Raw genomic sequence first — 19,053 nt, 5'->3', positions numbered from 1 at the left:
GATATACGCATGGGCATACCTCCTAACCATCTCATCATCTGCCCCCTACGGAAGCTCACTAAATGTCTCCTGTATTCAAGTGAACTTCACTGTGAATTTGTAGATGCAATTCACAAGAGGCAAAACACCCAACAGCTCCTCAAACCATACCTATCTGGCGGGCCGCCCTCGATATATTGCTCAAAGTTCGTGAGGTATCCGCTGACATATTGACCGTCGATCGAGAGCTCTAGCAGGTACGCTACATCCTGTAATGTGATCGTGCATCTCCAAATGGCATGTGAAAAGTATGCATCTCCAGTTGCTATCTCTCCATGAATGCGCACAACAATGCTTCGTCTAATCAAAACCAAGTCTCGTTCAATCTTGCAAGATGGATAAATCAGTCATCTGCAAGTACGGAACGATCCTATCATCCAATGGCATACCGTGTTGCCGTCTCATGCTGGTGATACATCGATGGGACTGGATAATGATAGAAAATTTCTTATCACAATCATAACAAAACAGTGTTCAATGCATAAAATTCTAAAAACGCTAAACATCGCATGCTCTAATTTTTAAAAAATCGTTAATAACGCCCTACAAATTCTTCATATGACCCAATACAAAATACTAAATAATTTATGACCCAACTCCAAAAAAAAAGCAAATTTACTAAAGCATATAGTCTCACGTTTACACAGGAAATACAAAATGCTGAACCAAGTCTTGTTGAATATAAGACTAATAACTTCAAAAATCTAACATAGCTTACAATCTTAGCTAAGTAACTTTTTTAGGTACCATCTCAAGTTCTCAAAATCTAACCACCTAATAGCTTACTACTTTGAACAAGCACTTATATTAAAAAAATTAATTTTCTACAGTAAATTTAATTTAAATTAAAGTGTTCAAATTTAATTTGTAGAGCTTTTGTGTAATTATGAAGTGTTCAAATTGAAGTCTTTCTATTCTTTTAAACTTTTCTTATTTATAGATCACAATGGTGAATTACGAAATGCTTCTCTTTTTTCATGAATCTAACTTTTTTCTTTTCTTTGGACTCTCACAACCCATGACCTTACCTTAACTATGAAGGACCTTGTTTACCAAGTTAGACATCCCACGTCTTTTCTTTTTCCTTAGTCACCAAGTATTTACCCCACGTTCTTTATTTATCATGTGTCAAGGTATTTCGACGTTTTAATCCTCATGGTCAAAGGTTATCAAATATCGAAATTTTATACTAATAATAACATTCTTTACCTTATCAATATATCAAGCTATTTTAATCAATTATCTTAGTTACAAAAGCACAATGGAAATTTGTATTTCTTAACTAAGAAAAATTGTACTCCAACTAAATAGTAAAAACAAAAAAAAACGAAACAAAAAATTATTGTGTACCTCTAACATTGATACAAATGATTTACAAACTTTTAAGTTTCAAACCTTTATCTAATCCATAATCCTACAAAAGTAAAATAGTTACTGTAAGTCGATTTGTGATTTGTCTTTGTTAGTGTAAAATTTTGACTTATTATAAAATTCGATTATGATAGAATTAGGTATCGACTGTCTCATATAGATTGAGTTAAAAGAATTACAGTCAAAATTGGTTGATCGCACGTGAAAAACTTTGAAGGAATTAGGACTTGACCATGAAAAAACAGAATGTTGATTATGAGACGAGTCGAGTCGAAAAGAACCTAGGTCAAAATTTTATAAATCGCACGTCGTTTTATCTGGAGCATTATATAAAACATGGTGCTTGAAAACTAAGGTAGAAGTAAAGACATGAAATATCAACCTTGGAGAACAAAGTCCTTTGCAATCAAGACAAAGTCATGGGTGGAGAAAGCGTGAAAAAAAAAAAGAGGTTAGATCGTGTCAAGAAAGGAGCACTCTGCAGTCCACTCCTTATGGTTTATAAATAAGAAAAGTTTAGAAGAGTTAGACGATTTCAATTTGAACATTTCACCATCACACAAAATCCTGTAAATTTTTAGTCACACTAATACAATGGAAGCAAATGAAGTACAAATACATATGAGTGTCTGAAGTCCACTTTTATTTTATTTTCATTTGTTTTTCTATTCCTCTTAATTTATTTCTTTTCGTTTATTTGTTTTGCGTATTTTATTTTTACTTCTTTTTTTCAAGTATTTTTTTTTCAATTCCAATTTTATTTTCTTACCTATTTAAAGTTTTCGTTTATGTTATATTTTTTATTGTAATTCTTTTATATTATTTACTATGGTTTAATATCATTGAGCATTTTATACACTTTTGACAAAATACTAAGTCATTTTTAGATTGAGTCCATTCTTTTTCAAAAAAATTGTATCTACTCTTTGAATAGAGATCTTAATACAAGTTTGATTCAATATTCTGTCGAAATTATCAAAAATCAAATGAAATAATTTTAAAAGAAAATAACTCATTTATATTTTCTTTTTGTCCACGCCACCCATCTCATTTCTACGAATTTTTAATAATAGATTATTAGATACGTAAACCCCACGGGCGGAGCCATATAATGGCAAAAGGAGGACAATACTCTCTTAATTTTATTTTTTTACATGTAAATTATATATAAATTTCAGTTTAATCTCCTTTAAAATTTTATTTTAACCTTATTTTATTATATAAATATTTTTGACCTCCTTCTAATATTTCATCTAACTCCACCCTGTCTAAACCAAACGAGATTTAAATATCTAATACTATATAAACGAATAAATGCACAAAACACTTGATCCGATTTACTCATATATCATCCAAAATATAATCCAGGAAATAAACAATGTCAATTCAGGAAATTAACTTTACCACGCTTGAATTTTCATTCAACATCATCTAAAAAATGGATGCAATTTTGTGTTCTTGCATGTTGACAGTTTTTTAAACAACATTCATATTAATTTTGTGTTCATATATATATCGCTTAACGTGAATTAGTGAAGGTGGTTTTTGCACCATTCAAACTAACAAAGAAACAATCACATTTTTTAGATGGTTAATTTTTCTTTTTATTTTCTAATATTGAGTTAATTCCCAATTAGAGTATGTAAACAAATGAAAAAGAAATACTATCATGCTTAATTTAAGCCTATAAAAAAAACTATACTACTTTATATTCCCGATTTTATATAATTTTCATTTACTAAGAGATCATTTATCGATAATACTAAAAAAATAAAAAAAGTTAAAATTTATTTTATTGATACCAAATAAAATTTTAAATTTTTTTTATTTAGATCCTCTAAATTTAAATTTTATTTTAGAAAATAAAATATAATTTTTCGAGATAAAAAAATATAAAAAAATTATTTAAAAATAAAAAATTACACTTTACTCTTTAAAATAAAAATTTAAAATTTAAAAAATTAATTTTTTTTTTAATTTTTTTGTTATTAAACATTTTCCACACAGTTACAACTTACAACATATAGGATTACAATATATAGGATGAGAGATTGTACTTGCTAATTCTAATATGAGTGATTACTCAAACATCTAAATGGGAAGAAAAATGTTGATGTTCTGACATACATCAACTTCCTAATATACCGGGGGAAAAAAGGTTACATGATACTTCAGTTGAGAATTATTACTATTTATTATATACATGAGAATTGAGAAGATTGTATTTCAATCTTCTGCAGTTCTGCTCAGTTCTTAGAAAGTAGCAGTGAATACAGCTTCTCCAACCACATGACCAGTTATGGCATCCAACAGCTTTTCCTTCGTCACCTGCCAAAGTTTTGAATCAACATTATTCTTACTTCAATTTTGTTTCTAATAGAAAGCTAATAACCAAGAATAAGCTAATAACAAGAGAGTAAACCTGATCATCACCATGGTGTGTATTAGAATTTAGAAACTTTTTTGTTACCCTAAAATAATGGTGGAAACTCAGGTACAGTCGACTTCACGTGAAGTTGATATCTAAAAACCGTTAAATGGTTTGACTGATTTGACTAAATTTTCATCTAACGATTCTCAGATATTAACTTTACGTTAAGTCGACTTCACCTGAGTTTTTACCTAAAATAATAATAAATTCTCCTACCACATTTTTTTTTATCAAAATTAAATTCATATAAAAATATAAAATTTACCTGGTTATCAAAAGGGTGATCAAAATCCAAAGCATAGAGCCTAAACTCAAAGTTATCACCATAATTAGGCATCTTAGGGCCACGCCACACATTCACTTTCCAATCATTAATCCCTTCTTCAATCACACCATACTCATCATTTTCCATACCAACAACCTCCTCTTTCTTTCCGGAGAATCCCTCCGGGAGCCGATTCACAGCCGTCGGAATATTGACCACGATCCAATGGGCTGGTTGCACCTTCCGGCCCACTGGATCTACGGCATCCAAATCCTGGACCAGGAGGGCCAGACTCTTGGTCTTAGGTGGTACGTTTTGCCACTCAAGAGGTGGGGATATATCAAATTTAGAACCTAACCCTTCTTGTGTGCAATATCTTGGTAATTTCCCAATTCCTTCTTTGTTGATCTCTTTTATTGCTGGTGAAACCAACTTGAATTCCTCACTAGACATGGTGTATATATGTATGGTGCAATTTGATTTATGTAACGCAGTCACAAAGTCACAATTATTTTGGTAAGGCACTAGTGATGATACTTACAATAATGTGAGCAATATAAATTGGAAATTTGACTATTTTATTTATTAATTTTTAATGTAAAACTTATAGGGAAATTCGTGTGTGTTGTTATGTGATAATTGTAGATGATTCGAGGCGTTTGTAGATTGATATGAATGAAAGGGTGGACTCTATCAGGTTCATACGTGAACGTGATTGCGGTGGTGCAAGTGTCATAGGTGTAAAGTGTAAAGAATGAGAATATTATGGCTTTGACACGTTTCATAACACTTGGAACTTGGAAGTTCGGATTTTTTTTTTTTTTTTTGGGTGACTTTGGAAGTTCGGATATAATCTGATAGTTAAAAAATAATATTTATTTCGACATTAATTTTATTGAAAAAAATTTAGAAACAACAATAATAATTAGGATAAAACACAGAACTAAACCAAACTCACTCAATATTATATAATTTATCCAAATTTAAAAACGTTACATAGATTTTTCAAATACACATTTTTATATAAATCAGATGAATGTCATTCAATTTACCAATTTTCATAATAAATCAAAGCTACTAAAGTCGATTTATCAACAAAAATACAAATCAAAGTAGTCTGAGTCAATTTATGCTTGCATGTCACGTCCCTAATAAATCAAATTGCATGGACTCCATTTATGCATGCATATAATGTCACTAATAATTTGAAACAAGTTGTTTCGATTTTCTTCTTGTTCCTATATAATTTGAATAGGGCTTATTTAAATTATACACAATGGGCTCTTATGTTATTTTGATTTGAGCTTAGTCGATTTATTTGTGTTTTTCTTATAAAAAATGTTCGAATTGAGCTCATTCAAATAATATTTCACAAATCTTACTCCACGAAAATTTAAAGAAACTTAAATTCAAACACTCCAATATTTGGATAAGCTGCTAATGGAGGATAATCTGGGTTGTCTTTATTATTTGGACAGAGTTACTCATATAACTGGTGTCATCAATAAAGAGATTAAAGCATATATGTTTTTTAAGAAAATAGGATTAGATATTTAATTTTTTTGTTTTTTAAAGCTAATCATAATTTACAATTTTTAAACTAGATAAAGTGGTTAAGTTAATGACTTATTAGTTTTTAAAGATTTGACGGGACAATTTTTAATTTAAATAGTGATTACAAATAACTAAAAAATTATGAATAGTGAAGATAATGGGTAGTGAAATATAGTTAGAGTATAAATAAGGTCTTAACATAAATTTTAGATACATTTTAAAACGGTAGCATATAAATTTTAATTAATTTTTGGATTTGCAAAATTTTAGTTAACTAATTATTGATACATGTAATATTATAAAATAAAGAAATATCATTTTTTTTAAAGATATGTAATTACATTGTTTTATAAATAAAAAAAATATATTATCTATTTCAATAAACATCAAATACTAGCAAAAAGAAAACTAATAGAAGAGATTGAAAATTCACAAAAAATAATATTCTATAACTTGAGTCATTTTTTGCTGGAGCTTTCTTGCTGTTTTCACAATTATTATTACCGTCCGCTTCTCACTTTTAAAGACCTCTAAATTTTTCGTCTTTCACAACAACCAACACAGAGATGCAAGAAGGGCTAAGAAGATTGTTCTCTTCCAATGTCTTTAGTTACCGTTTGCCACGAGACTGCAAACTCTATGGTTCTATTTTGCAATAAAGTATTCACAAAAGGAGAGGAAGACCAAATCTCAGGAGTGGGACTGCATTGGACCAAGGCGTGAAGGATTGTTTCGTTGCCATTTTTGCATCTTCAACACATTGCTAAAGTGTCTGAGAATCTTTGATTGATTAAATTGACTACAAGTAATTTTTCATAGGCTGCTCTCGACAGAAATTTTTTTACTTTGGATGGTAATTTTAAGGGATAAGTACTTTTTTCGTCCCTAAGGTTTAGACTGAAAATCAAATTCATCCCCGACCTTTTTTTGTTATTAAAATCATCATTAACGTTACAAAACGTTATAAAATCATCCTTTTATCCATAAATAACATTTTTTTCAGACAATTTAATCCTTAAATAAAAATAAAAATATTAAAAAAAATAAACTACCCCACCCCTTACCCCCACTCCCCCACCCCCCCACCTAGAACAGAAAAAAAAAAGACGCAGAACAAAAGAAGAGAGAAATAGAGAGGAAGAAGAAAGAAAAGGAAAGAAAGAAGAAGGAAACAAAGCAGAGCAACAGCCGGTGTTGAGTTATTGGCACCAATCACCGCTGTGCGGAGCTCTTGTGGAGCCTCAACTCGAAGCAGAGACCCGACTCAAAAAAGTTATAACGGTTCGGATCTGTCCGCAAGAACGGAATCAGAGTGGAACTGGAAACGGAAGGGAGGGGAGGAAGCTTTCGCTAGAGACAGTGGAGGTTCTGGCGAGGACGAGTCAGGTAGTCACGAGTCACCGCAACTGTTTGTCATCTCCATCGTTGCTTCGGTCGTGAGTCACGAGTCATGAGTCACGGTGGAGGTTTCGGCAAAAACTAGCGAATGCTTTCCTTTATGATTGCCGTTCAGCGAGAGAGATCGAGGATTGTGTTCATGTTCCCTGTTTGAAGAGGGTTTCTCAGGATAGAGAGGGTTTGGGGTTCATGTAGTGTGTGGGTTTGAGTTGTTTTTTTTTTTTAATGTTCTAGGTTTTTTCGTTTGGCCCTCTTTGTGGAGTTGATGAATCCTGGATTTTGATTGTAAAGTTTGAAACTTTTCTGAGTTTAAATATGGGACTGTGCATTGATACCTCACATCAAGTGCAATTCAGCAGCAACTGTGCCATTCTCAATGCATTTGGTTTGTTATGTGCTGTACTAGTTTTGATACATTTGCCATGGTCATTTGGAGCTTGGGAATTCAGGTTTTCCTTATTTTTACCATTTTTAAGAATCTATATCTAGCTTGAGCATTATTTTTCAATTACTTGTGATTTTGAAGCAATTTTTGTACAAAATTTATCTTTAATGTAGTTTCTATTTTTCTAATTTTGGGGATTAAAATTATTTTTGGAATTTGTCAATCAAGGGTTTGGGTAGGTTTTTTTTTAATATTTTTTAACTTTGTTTAACGGTAAAATTGTCCAAAAAATATTATTTATGGACAAAAGGATGATTTTATAACATTTTGTAACGTTTAGGATATTTTAATAACAAAATAGGTCGGGGACGAATTTGATTTTTTCCCCAGATCTTAGGGACGAAAAAAGTAATTAACCCTAATTTTAACCTCCAAATTAATTTCCAAAGCATTGAACTCGTCATCATCGTTGAAAGGTGCTCAACTGGCACATGAGAAAAATTATAAGAAACCCAGTATTCCAAGGCCACATCCCTGCCCATTCAACATTGTCTTCACCATCGTTGTTTAGTAGCAGGGAGAGAACTCGCAAACTGAGATCAGGAGAAAAAACTGCTTTAATTAGCTCTCTATTTCATCTTTCATCTACTGTAAATAAATCATGTAACCAATGAATGTCTGTTACTAGATTGTTGTTTTTACTAAGCCTAAAAAGTTAGGGTGGGAGTAACCATGAGTCCTCCCAGATACGAACAGTTGTGTCAGATTCTATACTCCATTTCAAATTCTTTTTTTACCATTTTTCTTTCCTCCAGTAGATTTTGCCAACTCCAGGAAGGTTGGTTTCCTTTATCTGCCAAAAGGAAATTAGTGTATCTATAATTTTTTTTCTTTGAGCATATTTGTAAGTTGCGAATTACGCTTAATAGTAATTCGCCAAAACTGTTTACCCATCAAGGCTAGGTTCTGAGCTCTGAGATCCTTAAATCCTAATTCGTCTTTCTTTTTGGGTCTGGTCATACAATTCCAACTAACTCAAGCCAACTTTCTCTCCACTCCCTTCTGACCTCACCAAAATTGTCTTAGAATTCTGTGTATGTCTTCCACTAGAGAATCTGGAAGTTTAAAACATGAAAGCATATATATTAGAATAGCTTCTCCGACAGATCTGATTAAAACATGTCTATCACCTGCTGACAACAGATTCCTCTTCCAAATTTGAATTCTTTTCTGAACTTTATTCTTTATTGTAACAAATGTAGCCCTTTAAAATATCTGAATAATAGATAGAAGGTTTAGATATTTATCTTGTATTTTCACATGCTCTATGTTAAGTAGTTCTGCTAGCTGTTGTCTTCTGGCGAGTGAGATGTTTTAACTAAAAAAAACTGTTGATTTGTAGAGGTTAACTTTTTGCTCGCTAAACATCTCATATTCATTGAGTAGAGATATGATATTTTAACATGATTCCTCATTTACCTTTTCAAATAAGATAGAGTCATCAGCAAATAGAAGATGATTGATTGTTGGAGACCTTCTGTGAATCTGAATTTCCTGAATAGACCTGTTTTGCTCTGCCTTGTGTAACATATAGGATAATCCTTTCGCACAGAATAGAATTAGATAAGGTGACAAGGGATCTCCTTGCCGGATACCCCCTTTTTGGCTTAAAAAAGTCATAAAATTGACATTCCACAAGAATAGAGTAAGAAACAGTAGTGACTAATTCTCTGATCCAAGAAATTCATCTGTTTTCAAAACCCATTTTCTCCACGATGAACCATAAAAAACTCCATTCAACTCTATCATATACTTTACTCATATCCAATTTAATAGTCATTTCACATTCTAATATGCACCTTGTAATTTTGAGATAGTGCATAAATTAATGAGTTATTACAATATTATCAAAAATTAATTTATCCTTTAAAAACGCACTCTAGTTTGAACTTATTAAATTATTCATAAAATAATCCTAAAATCTATGTACTAAAACTTTAGAAATAATCTTATAAAAGATTGAGGATAAGCTAATAGATCTAATCTATGACATGTCTCTAGTATTCGGGATCTTAGGGATCAAGCAAATCTTTGTGTGGTTAAACACCTTCAAAATTTTACCTCCACCAAAGAAGCTACGAACTGCTTGAAAAATATCAGCACTTACAATGTCCCAATAAAACTGAAAAAATTATATTTTAAATCTATCCTCACCTGGAACAATTTGAGGACAAAAATGCTAAAAGTAAATATCTTGGTTTTCTCCACAAAGATTGATCTCATTTCTCCGATTCATGAAAACTGTAATCGGAGGACTGAAATCACTGAATATATCACTAGGTTCTAATGGGTTAGGGAATGAAAATATTTTCTTGAAATAATTTTCAGCCACCAAAGCATATTTTGTGGATCTGAAACCATCTCACCATCATTTCGAACTAGTTCCCAAATTTTATTTTTTTTGGTTTCTAGCTTGGAACTTCTGATGAAAGAACTTTGTGTTGCTATCCCCTTCTTTCAGCCACTTGCATCTTGATTTTTCCTTCCAAAAACTTCTTTTTGATAATTCCTTTTCTACTTTTTTCTTTACATCTAACATCTCTGGTCCACCAAAGTTAGGGGTGGCAATGGGGCGGGTAGGAGCGGATTTTTGCCCTACCCGACCCCGCTCTGCCGTCCTGTTTTGCATATACTACCCGCCCCCATCACTACCCGCAGGTAGTAAATAACAGAACCGGAACCCGCCCCTGCGGGTACCTGCTCCACCCCGACCCGCCCTGTAAAAATTAAATATTTTAATTTTTACCTATTCATATATAAATTAAGACAAAAATTTAAAATTCATAGATAAATTAAAATATAAACATAAAATTCATACAATGTCATTAGTTAAAATAACTTGAAATTAAAAAAAAATATTGTTAGATCACTACAAATTTAACACCATAATAAAGAAATTACAATATTAGAAATAAAATGATTTTCAACCCTTATTCTTGATCACTTTCAATATCTTCATCATCATTAAAAGTTTGCAAATCAAAATTTAAACATGAAAATTAAAAGAGATAACAATTAACAAATTAATTGGTACTATGAAAAAAATTACCATAAAAGTACTTTTCCTACAAATTTAAAAAGAAAAAAAAAAGAAGCAAATTAGTGAAAAGACAATCAAACCGATTTTAAGTGTACAATAATTGGAATTTTTAATTTACATACCGAAAACAAGAAAAACCTCAAAATCAAAATGCACAATTTTTCAAAACTAAGTAACAGTTGCTCATGATTCAGCATGTAGATGAAGCATACTTATCAAACAAACTGCCGATTGAAATATAATTTCATGTCATGAGAAAATCAAGGCACAAAAGTGCACAATAAAGTATCCACATACATATATGTATCATGGAAAAAAAGGGGAAACAAGTATCTATGCATAGATGATTTTATCCAGAAAATAACAAACGAACTGATCACCTGTTTAGGAAGACATTGATGAAAATCATAATCAAAAGACAAGAAGAAAGATAGTGTGCGCTACATTGTGCCGAAGTTAGGAATCTAGTTTTTCCTATAACAGGACATCTGTCTCAACTGAATAATATCTCAAATGAAAACTGCATCAAAACATTCTATTTCACATAAGATCTCTCATAATTTATTCAAACAGATACTACAAGATAGTTTTTGAACTAAAATTTTTGACGTAGGGATAAATCAACATATAGAGTTTTAGTATACCTATTTCTCATTTCTCACTGTAATTATGACCATAAATTTCATCCAGATAATTACTGAGGTAACTTTCAAATTTTGGGGGGATCTCCTAGGATAAATCAAGAGACACACAATTTGGAATATGCAAAATAAGATTAGTAGATTACACACACCAACCCGGTAGTTTATAGAACTGAGTTTTCAAACTTTCAGAGAATCCTTTCAGCCAAATTCAACAGAAAATAATTTGCAGTACCATCAAAAGAACTTCTTCTTTGTCTATTCGCATGACATCCAAAATTAGCCAGAGATTAAGCATATCTAATCATTCAAAAAGAAAAAAAGGCTGGGATAAGGGCAAGAACTGTACCGATGCTATGCGCGGAGAATCTGGTGGAGGTGGCGCATTTCGGGACCAGGAGAGGTGCAGACGACTGGACGAGGGTCGATTCCGATGCAAATAGTAACTTCCAAATAGTAACTTTCAGTAGAAACAAACTTCATTGACTCTTCAAAAACCACTTTGTTTCTTTGAAAAGGAATACAGCTCATTCTCCAAAACAACTAGAAATAAAGAGTAAGCAATGAGACTATCCCCAAAAGACCATGCTCTAGTACATTCAACAATAAAGTACCCAAAAAATAGAAATCATCCACAAAAAATCATAAATGAGACCTTAAAGATGACTGTGGCATGATGAAACAAACAAAACTCGACCTCTTCGAAGTCTCAAATAAAGTAAGAGAAAAGAGAAGCAAAAGCATAATTAGCACATCACAAATCTGATTATTTTGTCAATGTTCTCTGAAGCCTAATCATGAAATGAATAACAGGAACATCACTTTGTTTACTCTACTATAATCTTTATTCTTATAATTGAATCTTATATATAAAAATAAATAAATAAATAATACTCAAGAGAAAAATACAGTGGCAAAATAAGCATGATTCAACCATTTTTATCATATTAATCTGAACAAGTTTGCATACAAATAGAATTGCATGCAGCAACAAATTCATGCTCAAATAAAAATTAGGACAAAATTGTAACTCAAATTAAAATTAGGGAACATTGCAAACCCTGAATAAAATTATCAAAAAAAAAGTAGTGATTCGCAGCAGACTCACAGCAATGGCGACAGACTCACGGCGACGAAGGACGGAGGACGGAGGACAGAGGACGTCGGGTAAGTTCTGCGCTTGGACGGAGGATGACGGTGGCAAAGTTCTGCTCAGCTGCTCTCGGACGAAGGGTACGGCGATGGACTCACAGCGACGGTGACAGATTTACAGCGACGAAGGAAGGAGGACGGAAGACGGAGGCTAGGTTCTGCGCTCGGACAGAGGACGTTCACGGCGAAGCGCTACTCAGATGCTCTCGGACAGAGGATGGTGGCAAGAACGAGTAGGTGTTGGAGAAGAAGAAGGCAAGAAGCTCGATGCTCTATTGGCTATTGCTCTCAGCCTCAGCCTCTCACTGTGATTTCTGGAATTTGGAGAAGAGAAGAATAAATTCAGGGTTTCAAACTTTCAATGTTGCATCTGAAAGAAAAGTTGTTTATATATTTTTAATATTTAATAATATTTATTAATTTTTATATATTTATATTATATATTTTATTTTATATTATATTATATAATATATACTGCGGGGCGGGACCACCCTAACCCCGATCCCGCCCCGCCCCGCTAGCAAACCCGTCCCGATAAAAACCCGCCCCGCATCCGGGGCGGGTTATTACCCGCTCCGACCGGGTAGGGGCGGGGCGGGTACCCGCGGGTTCGGGTACTCCTACCACCCCTAACCAAAGTAACCCACTGCCCTCAATTGTTTCAACCTAAGATTTAGTTCTTCAATTACCTTCTTAGAGTTAGATTTGTTATGCTGTTGTCACTGCACTAGACGGTACCTACAACACTTCAGTTTCTGTGCCAAAACGTACATAGGTGAGCCATTAACTTTCATACTCCAAACTTTCACTATCAGTTCCCTTATATTCTCCATCTCACACCACCACTCCTAAAATTTAAACCTTCTATTGGTAGATTATCTTGGAGGAACTGAATTAAGTAAAGAGGAGCGTGATCCGAACTATTTTTCGATAATCTTCTTACTACCGCATCTACATAAGTCTCCCTCCAAGCCATTTCAGCCATAAAACGATCAAATTCCTCTCTAATTAACACCTCTCCAGCCCTCCTATTTGACCATATGAACTGCTATCCTATCATCCCAAGATCAACTAATTGATTATTGTCAATGAAACCATTAAAAATTTCAATAGAGGCTTCAGACTTCATATTTCCTTCCTCATTTTTTCTATGATTTATAATTATATTAAAATCACCTAAGATGATAAAACTACCTTTTAAATGGCCGAAATCAAGAAGAGAATTCTTCAAATTGATCGATTAATTTGAGCCAGCTCATTAGTACTTAAGTAAACTCCAACCAACTCTAATTCACATTCTTATTGTTTGCTAATGTTATTATATTTCATATATATTGAATAATTATTAAATTATCTATAAAATATATAATAAAAACATGAGGATAAAATATTTCTTAGTTAATAGATAATATATTTATTATGTTAATTAACCTCACATTTATTATTATTATTATATATTTAATTTACTAAAGAATAAATTAAGCTATATCGATATAACAGTATTGATTAAATAAATGAATAAATTATTTAATATTATCATATTATTTAATTTTATATACTTTAATATTTGTAATTATATGAATTTTATAGTTACGATACTTTTTGACCTAATAAATTAATAATTAATCTATACAAATTTAAATTTTATTTTAAAAAAATTTTATTGGCTAAAAATTAGAATTCCAACATACACCGGTTTAAGCTAACTATTCGATAATTTTATCTATTCTTATTTCTTATATCTTGTGTATTAATCATGGCCTTAAAATTTCTGGATGTATGGTCCTAAATGCGATTTTGGTTTATAAATTAAAAGTATAATCTTAAACATTCGAACTTAAAACAACAAAGATAAATCTATTTATATTTTAGGTGGTACTTTTTATTATAGTGTTTAAATTATTTAATTTACTTTTAAAAATAAAAAATAAAATATTTAAAATTTATTAAATATTATTTATTTCTCTTTTTCATAAGTTAGACACAATTTTAAAGACACCGTCACATTCATTTTATATTTTATTCATGTATTCTATATTCTTTCGATTTAAATTGTATCACTTTATAGTAGTATTCACTTCACATCAATAATCTTGTCCTGTATTTTGTCTACATCAATGTTTCATAGACTGTAAGAGAATTTTCAACGGGCAAAATTTTGGAGCCCTTCTACTGTGTTGTCAGAGAAAAAAGAGAGATGGGACGTTGGAGAGGAACTCACTTGAGTTTCTTCACGCAATTCAAAATGAGGGAATCCCTCTGAATGGAGACTCCCATTAACCAATACACAATTGTCAAATGGCAAGTAAAATAAAAAATAAATAATTATATAAAATATTAATTAATTAAATAATTATATTAATTAATTAATTAATTAATTAATTATATTAAGTAATTAAATAATAATTAATTTAATAATAATTATAATGACTAATTATATTAAATATTGATATTTTTATTTAATTAATAATTTATATTAATTAATTAACTAATAATTAATTAAGTAATTAAATTATAATTAATTTATTAATAATTATAATAATTAAATAAATTAAATAATTAAATTTTTATTTAATTAATAATTTATATTAATTATTTATATCATAATTAATATTAAATATTATTTATATTTATATTATTATATTAATTTAGCCGTTACAAAACTAGCCATTGTAAAAATAGCCGTTAGAAACTAGCTGTTACTATATTATCGTTATTATTAATAAATTAATATTTTGTTACTCTATATATACCACTTAGATACACTTCTATTGTCACACTCTCTACTACTTTTCTTCATCTTCTTCCAAGTTTACAAAATCAAAATTCTGCTACTATTATTTTTTGGTTTGAAAAAATGGATCCAAACCAACTCAATTCTTTCTTCAATTACTTACAAAACTTTTTTCGAATTCCAAATACCCAACAATCTCAAACCTCAAACTCTCAAGTTCCAAATCAAAACTTCATACTACCAAATACATTTCAAAATCCAAATCCACAAAATCTTTCTAATTTCAATTTTCAAACTCCTTATAATAATCAATTTCCTATATTCTAACCGCAAAATCAAAATTCACACACCCCATTTTCCATTTTCATCCATATTTAACCCCTCTATCGGAAATGTTACTCCAACTTTCTTGTCGTTTCCAACTCAATTTAGTACATCAAGACATAATTCATCTGGTGTTGGTGACTCTTTTAACCCATCCTCTCAGACTCCTATACAATCTAGTCCAAATTCGTAATATTCAGATTTTGCCAACCCTCGTAGATTAGATGCTATCGACCTCAATGATGATGATATTGAAGATCAGAGACAAGATAGTATTCAACACTGGCATTGGAAAGAGGATGAGATGCTGATCAGTGCATGGTTAAATATTTCAACTGACCCTATAGTTGGTACCGATTAAAAGGGAGAAACATTTTGGAGTCGAATTCATAGCTACTGTGTAGAATTTTGCTCCGACATGACAAGGGGGGTAGTTGCATGTAAGAAACGATGGTATAAGATCAACAAGACTGTTGCACAATTTGCTGGTTGCTACGATCAAGCTAGTCGAAACATAAGGAGTGGTTCGAACGTTGATGATATAAAGAAGTTGGCTTATAAACTTTATTCCACAAATTATGGTCAAAAATTCACTTTTGAGAGGCGTTGGAACATGATTCGGTTGGAGCCAAAATGGAGAAGCCAACTACCTACACAGAGTGGCGGCTCAAAGAGAACCAAGGTTAGTGCAACTGGAGCATACTCATCAAATCCAGAAACACCGTTGGCTGACGAACCCGGTTTGGACTCTCCCGTTCGCCCACAAGGATCAAAGAAGAGCAAGCGAAAAGCACAAATGTTTGAAGATTTTAACAAAAGAAAATCATCGGTTGTCAAAAAATTATCTCTCATGGAAGATTTTAAGAATGTTAGAGAAAGAGAACTAATGGATAGGGAAAAAGAAAGAGAAGAGGAGAAGGAACATAGAGCGAAGATTATGGCAATCAAAGAGAAGGAGTTACAAATTCAAGCAGTAATGAAAGAACAAGAATTACAAACTCAGAGGTATATTAAAGAAATGGAGATAAAAGCAAAAGAAAGGGAGATGGAAAGGATGACCAAGGAAAGGGAAAGGGAGATGGATATGCAAATACTTAATGTTGACACGTCTACAATGAGTGAAAAACGTCGAGCTCTTCATGAGATTGAATGTGAGAAGAGACACTTATGCAGAAAATTTTGCTCAAGGCTTAGAGTATGATGATGTTGAAAATGGCTTATCACAACCTCAGTTGGAAGAGGAAGATTTTGCACCATACCATCAATTTCTCCAAAGAAATGCCCAACTTCAAAATAGGCAGCAGCATAGACAATTGAAAGAGGAGTTGATTGAACACATATGACAATTTCACAATGCTTGTCGTCAACTATAGAGTTTAATTATGTTTTTTTTGTATTAAGTAATTTTACAAATTAGTGTAACCTCGAATTATCTATTGTGTATTATTGTTATATATGAATTTATTTAATATTAATATCTTTTAATAGTGAATTATTTTTAAATTTAAATATTTAAATTATATTATTAAAAAAATTAATTACATTAATTTTAAGTATTTTAATTAATTAATTAAGTGGGACCACAATAGGGACTAAAGTTAGTTCCTCCTAATAGAGAAGAGAGAAATGCTTTAAATTCCTATTTACTATTTATGACGCAAAAACTTATGTAAAGTTACTTTTTATGACAGATGAGGCATAAATAAAAATTGGGACGAATTTTCTACTAAAGATGGTCTAATAAAGTGACAAATTAAAAAATATTTTGTTATCTGCTTCTCACATTGAAACTAGAGATAGATACTGATTTAACAAGCAGACTACAATACTGATTTAAGGAAATAATAATACTGTAATTACTTTTAATTTGTTCACTCAATAATATTGAAAAGCTTGTAATAATTAAAGCATCGTATATATAAATTAAAGTAACAATAATAGATATATACTTAATCCCAAAACACATTTTAAATCAAACGTTTTAATTTCCAATAAATTTTTATTGACTAGAAATTCTCGAGACATTAATCTCTATTATTTTTAATCAAAATTTTAATAATCATATTTAAACAAATAAATTTTATTATAAGATAATTACATCTAAAAAAATATTACTTATAAAACAAATACCCATCTTTAAAATAAATGAAAAAGGAAAGACTAATTTAGCTAACTATCACGGTAAATTTTAGAAGGTTAGGTTTAACAGTATTTATATAGTTTTCTGGAGTGTTTGAGAATACTCTAGATGATTTCAGAACGTTCTAGAATGTCTTAGAAGGTCCCGGAATATCCTAGAAGGTTCTAGAAGACTTTGGAATATCATAGAGTATTCTAGAAGAGTGTAGATGTTTATAGAAGTATAAAGCGTGGTATGGAATAATCTAGAAACATTTGGAAAGTTGTGGTAGGATAGATATTTGTAAAGAAGGTTCTGGATGATTAATCTGACCGTTGATTAGATTTAATCTTAACCATCCATTGAGGAGGTAGATGGCTATAAAGCTCCCTTTCTCTTGTCTTCTCTTGAGCAATAAAGTGTTCTTTCCACCAAAACTCCCTTTCTCTTGTCTTCTCTTGTGTTCTTAGCTTTCTTGCTAAGTATTGAGGGTTAGGCTAACTTGGTCTTAACTCAAGAGGTTGAGTAAGTCCGAGTGCCGGCACGGTAGCGTTGGAGTGTGTCCAAGGCCGTGACAACTTGGTATCAGAGCAAGGTTCGAGAGGGAGCACAAGTGGTTTGTGGGTATGGCTTCTAGTGTAACCATGGAGCATGTTGAGTCTCAAAGGGGAAGGAATGCTATTCCTTCTCAATGGGGAGGCAAGAAGATCCGTTCTTCAAGTGAGCCTAGAGGTAAGGACTCTAACTTCTTAGAAGAGAGAGTTTCTGTGTTGGAGAATGTTCTATCCTCTATGGATGAACGTTTCCAAAGGATAGAACATGATAAGGAGACCCTCGAGGCTCGCGTGTTAGGAGAACTAGATGCTTTCAAAGAAAGCATGCTCCAAATTGAAGAGAAGCTTGAGAATTTCTTAAAGCTATTTGAGGAAGTTCGAGTTTGGTTCGAAGAGGCGAAATCTCGACCAACCATTATAAGGGAGACGACAAAGATTGATCTCTCCAAGCCAAAGGAGTTCAAGGGCGTAAGGGACGCTTGCGAGGTGGAGAACTTCCTATGGCAAATGGAGATTTACTTCAAAGGCCAAGGGGTGGTCGAAGAAGCAATAAAGGTACGCACTGCAGCTCTCTACCTTTCTGATAATGCTACTTTGTGGTGGAGGAGAAAGTGCGTAGATATGGAAAAGGGTACTTGCAACATGGCCACATGGGAAGATTTCAAAAGGGAACTGAAAAGACAATTCTTCCCTGAGAATGTGGTTTATGAAGCAAGGAAGAAGTTGAGGAAGTTGAAGCACAAGAGTACGATTAGCGACTACGTAAAAGAGTTCACTACTCTCACACTTCAAATCCCCAACTTAGCATTAGAGGATGCATTGTTCTTCTTCATTGATGGACTCCACCTTGGGCAAAGCAAGAACTACAAAGAAGAAATGTTAAGAATGTCGATGAGGCTATCGTGGTGGCCGAATCACTCACTGAGTATCATAAAGGAGACTCTAAACCCAAGTCTTCCTCCAAGTCTAGTTCTGCTAAAGGTGGG

General features: G+C 32.0%; 1 protein-coding gene and 1 long non-coding RNA gene across 2 annotated transcripts; both read right to left on the bottom strand.

Moving 5' to 3' along the window:
- Positions 1-3,342: 3,342 nt before the first annotated feature.
- On the bottom strand, positions 3,343-4,710 carry LOC112750781 (uncharacterized). The gene is made up of 2 exons (XM_025799635.2): positions 4,107-4,710; positions 3,343-3,738 (listed from the first exon to the last, which is right to left on the bottom strand). The coding sequence occupies exons 1-2, from the start codon at positions 4,557-4,559 to the stop codon at positions 3,664-3,666; spliced, it is 528 nt and encodes a 175-aa protein (XP_025655420.1). The 5' UTR covers positions 4,560-4,710; the 3' UTR covers positions 3,343-3,663.
- Positions 4,711-8,056: 3,346 nt separating this feature from the next.
- LOC112750773 (uncharacterized) lies at positions 8,057-12,702 on the bottom strand. Its single transcript, XR_003814021.2, has 5 exons — positions 12,293-12,702; positions 11,534-11,727; positions 8,923-10,220; positions 8,394-8,558; positions 8,057-8,296 (listed from the first exon to the last, which is right to left on the bottom strand). It is a non-coding gene; the product is annotated as an uncharacterized lncRNA (long non-coding RNA).
- Positions 12,703-19,053: the final 6,351 nt, after the last annotated feature.

The sequence above is a fragment of the Arachis hypogaea genome, chromosome 2 (assembly GCF_003086295.3).
Source record: "Arachis hypogaea cultivar Tifrunner chromosome 2, arahy.Tifrunner.gnm2.J5K5, whole genome shotgun sequence".
NCBI lineage: Eukaryota > Viridiplantae > Streptophyta > Magnoliopsida > Fabales > Fabaceae > Arachis > Arachis hypogaea.
This window is presented reverse-complemented; position numbering and strand designations above follow the sequence as displayed.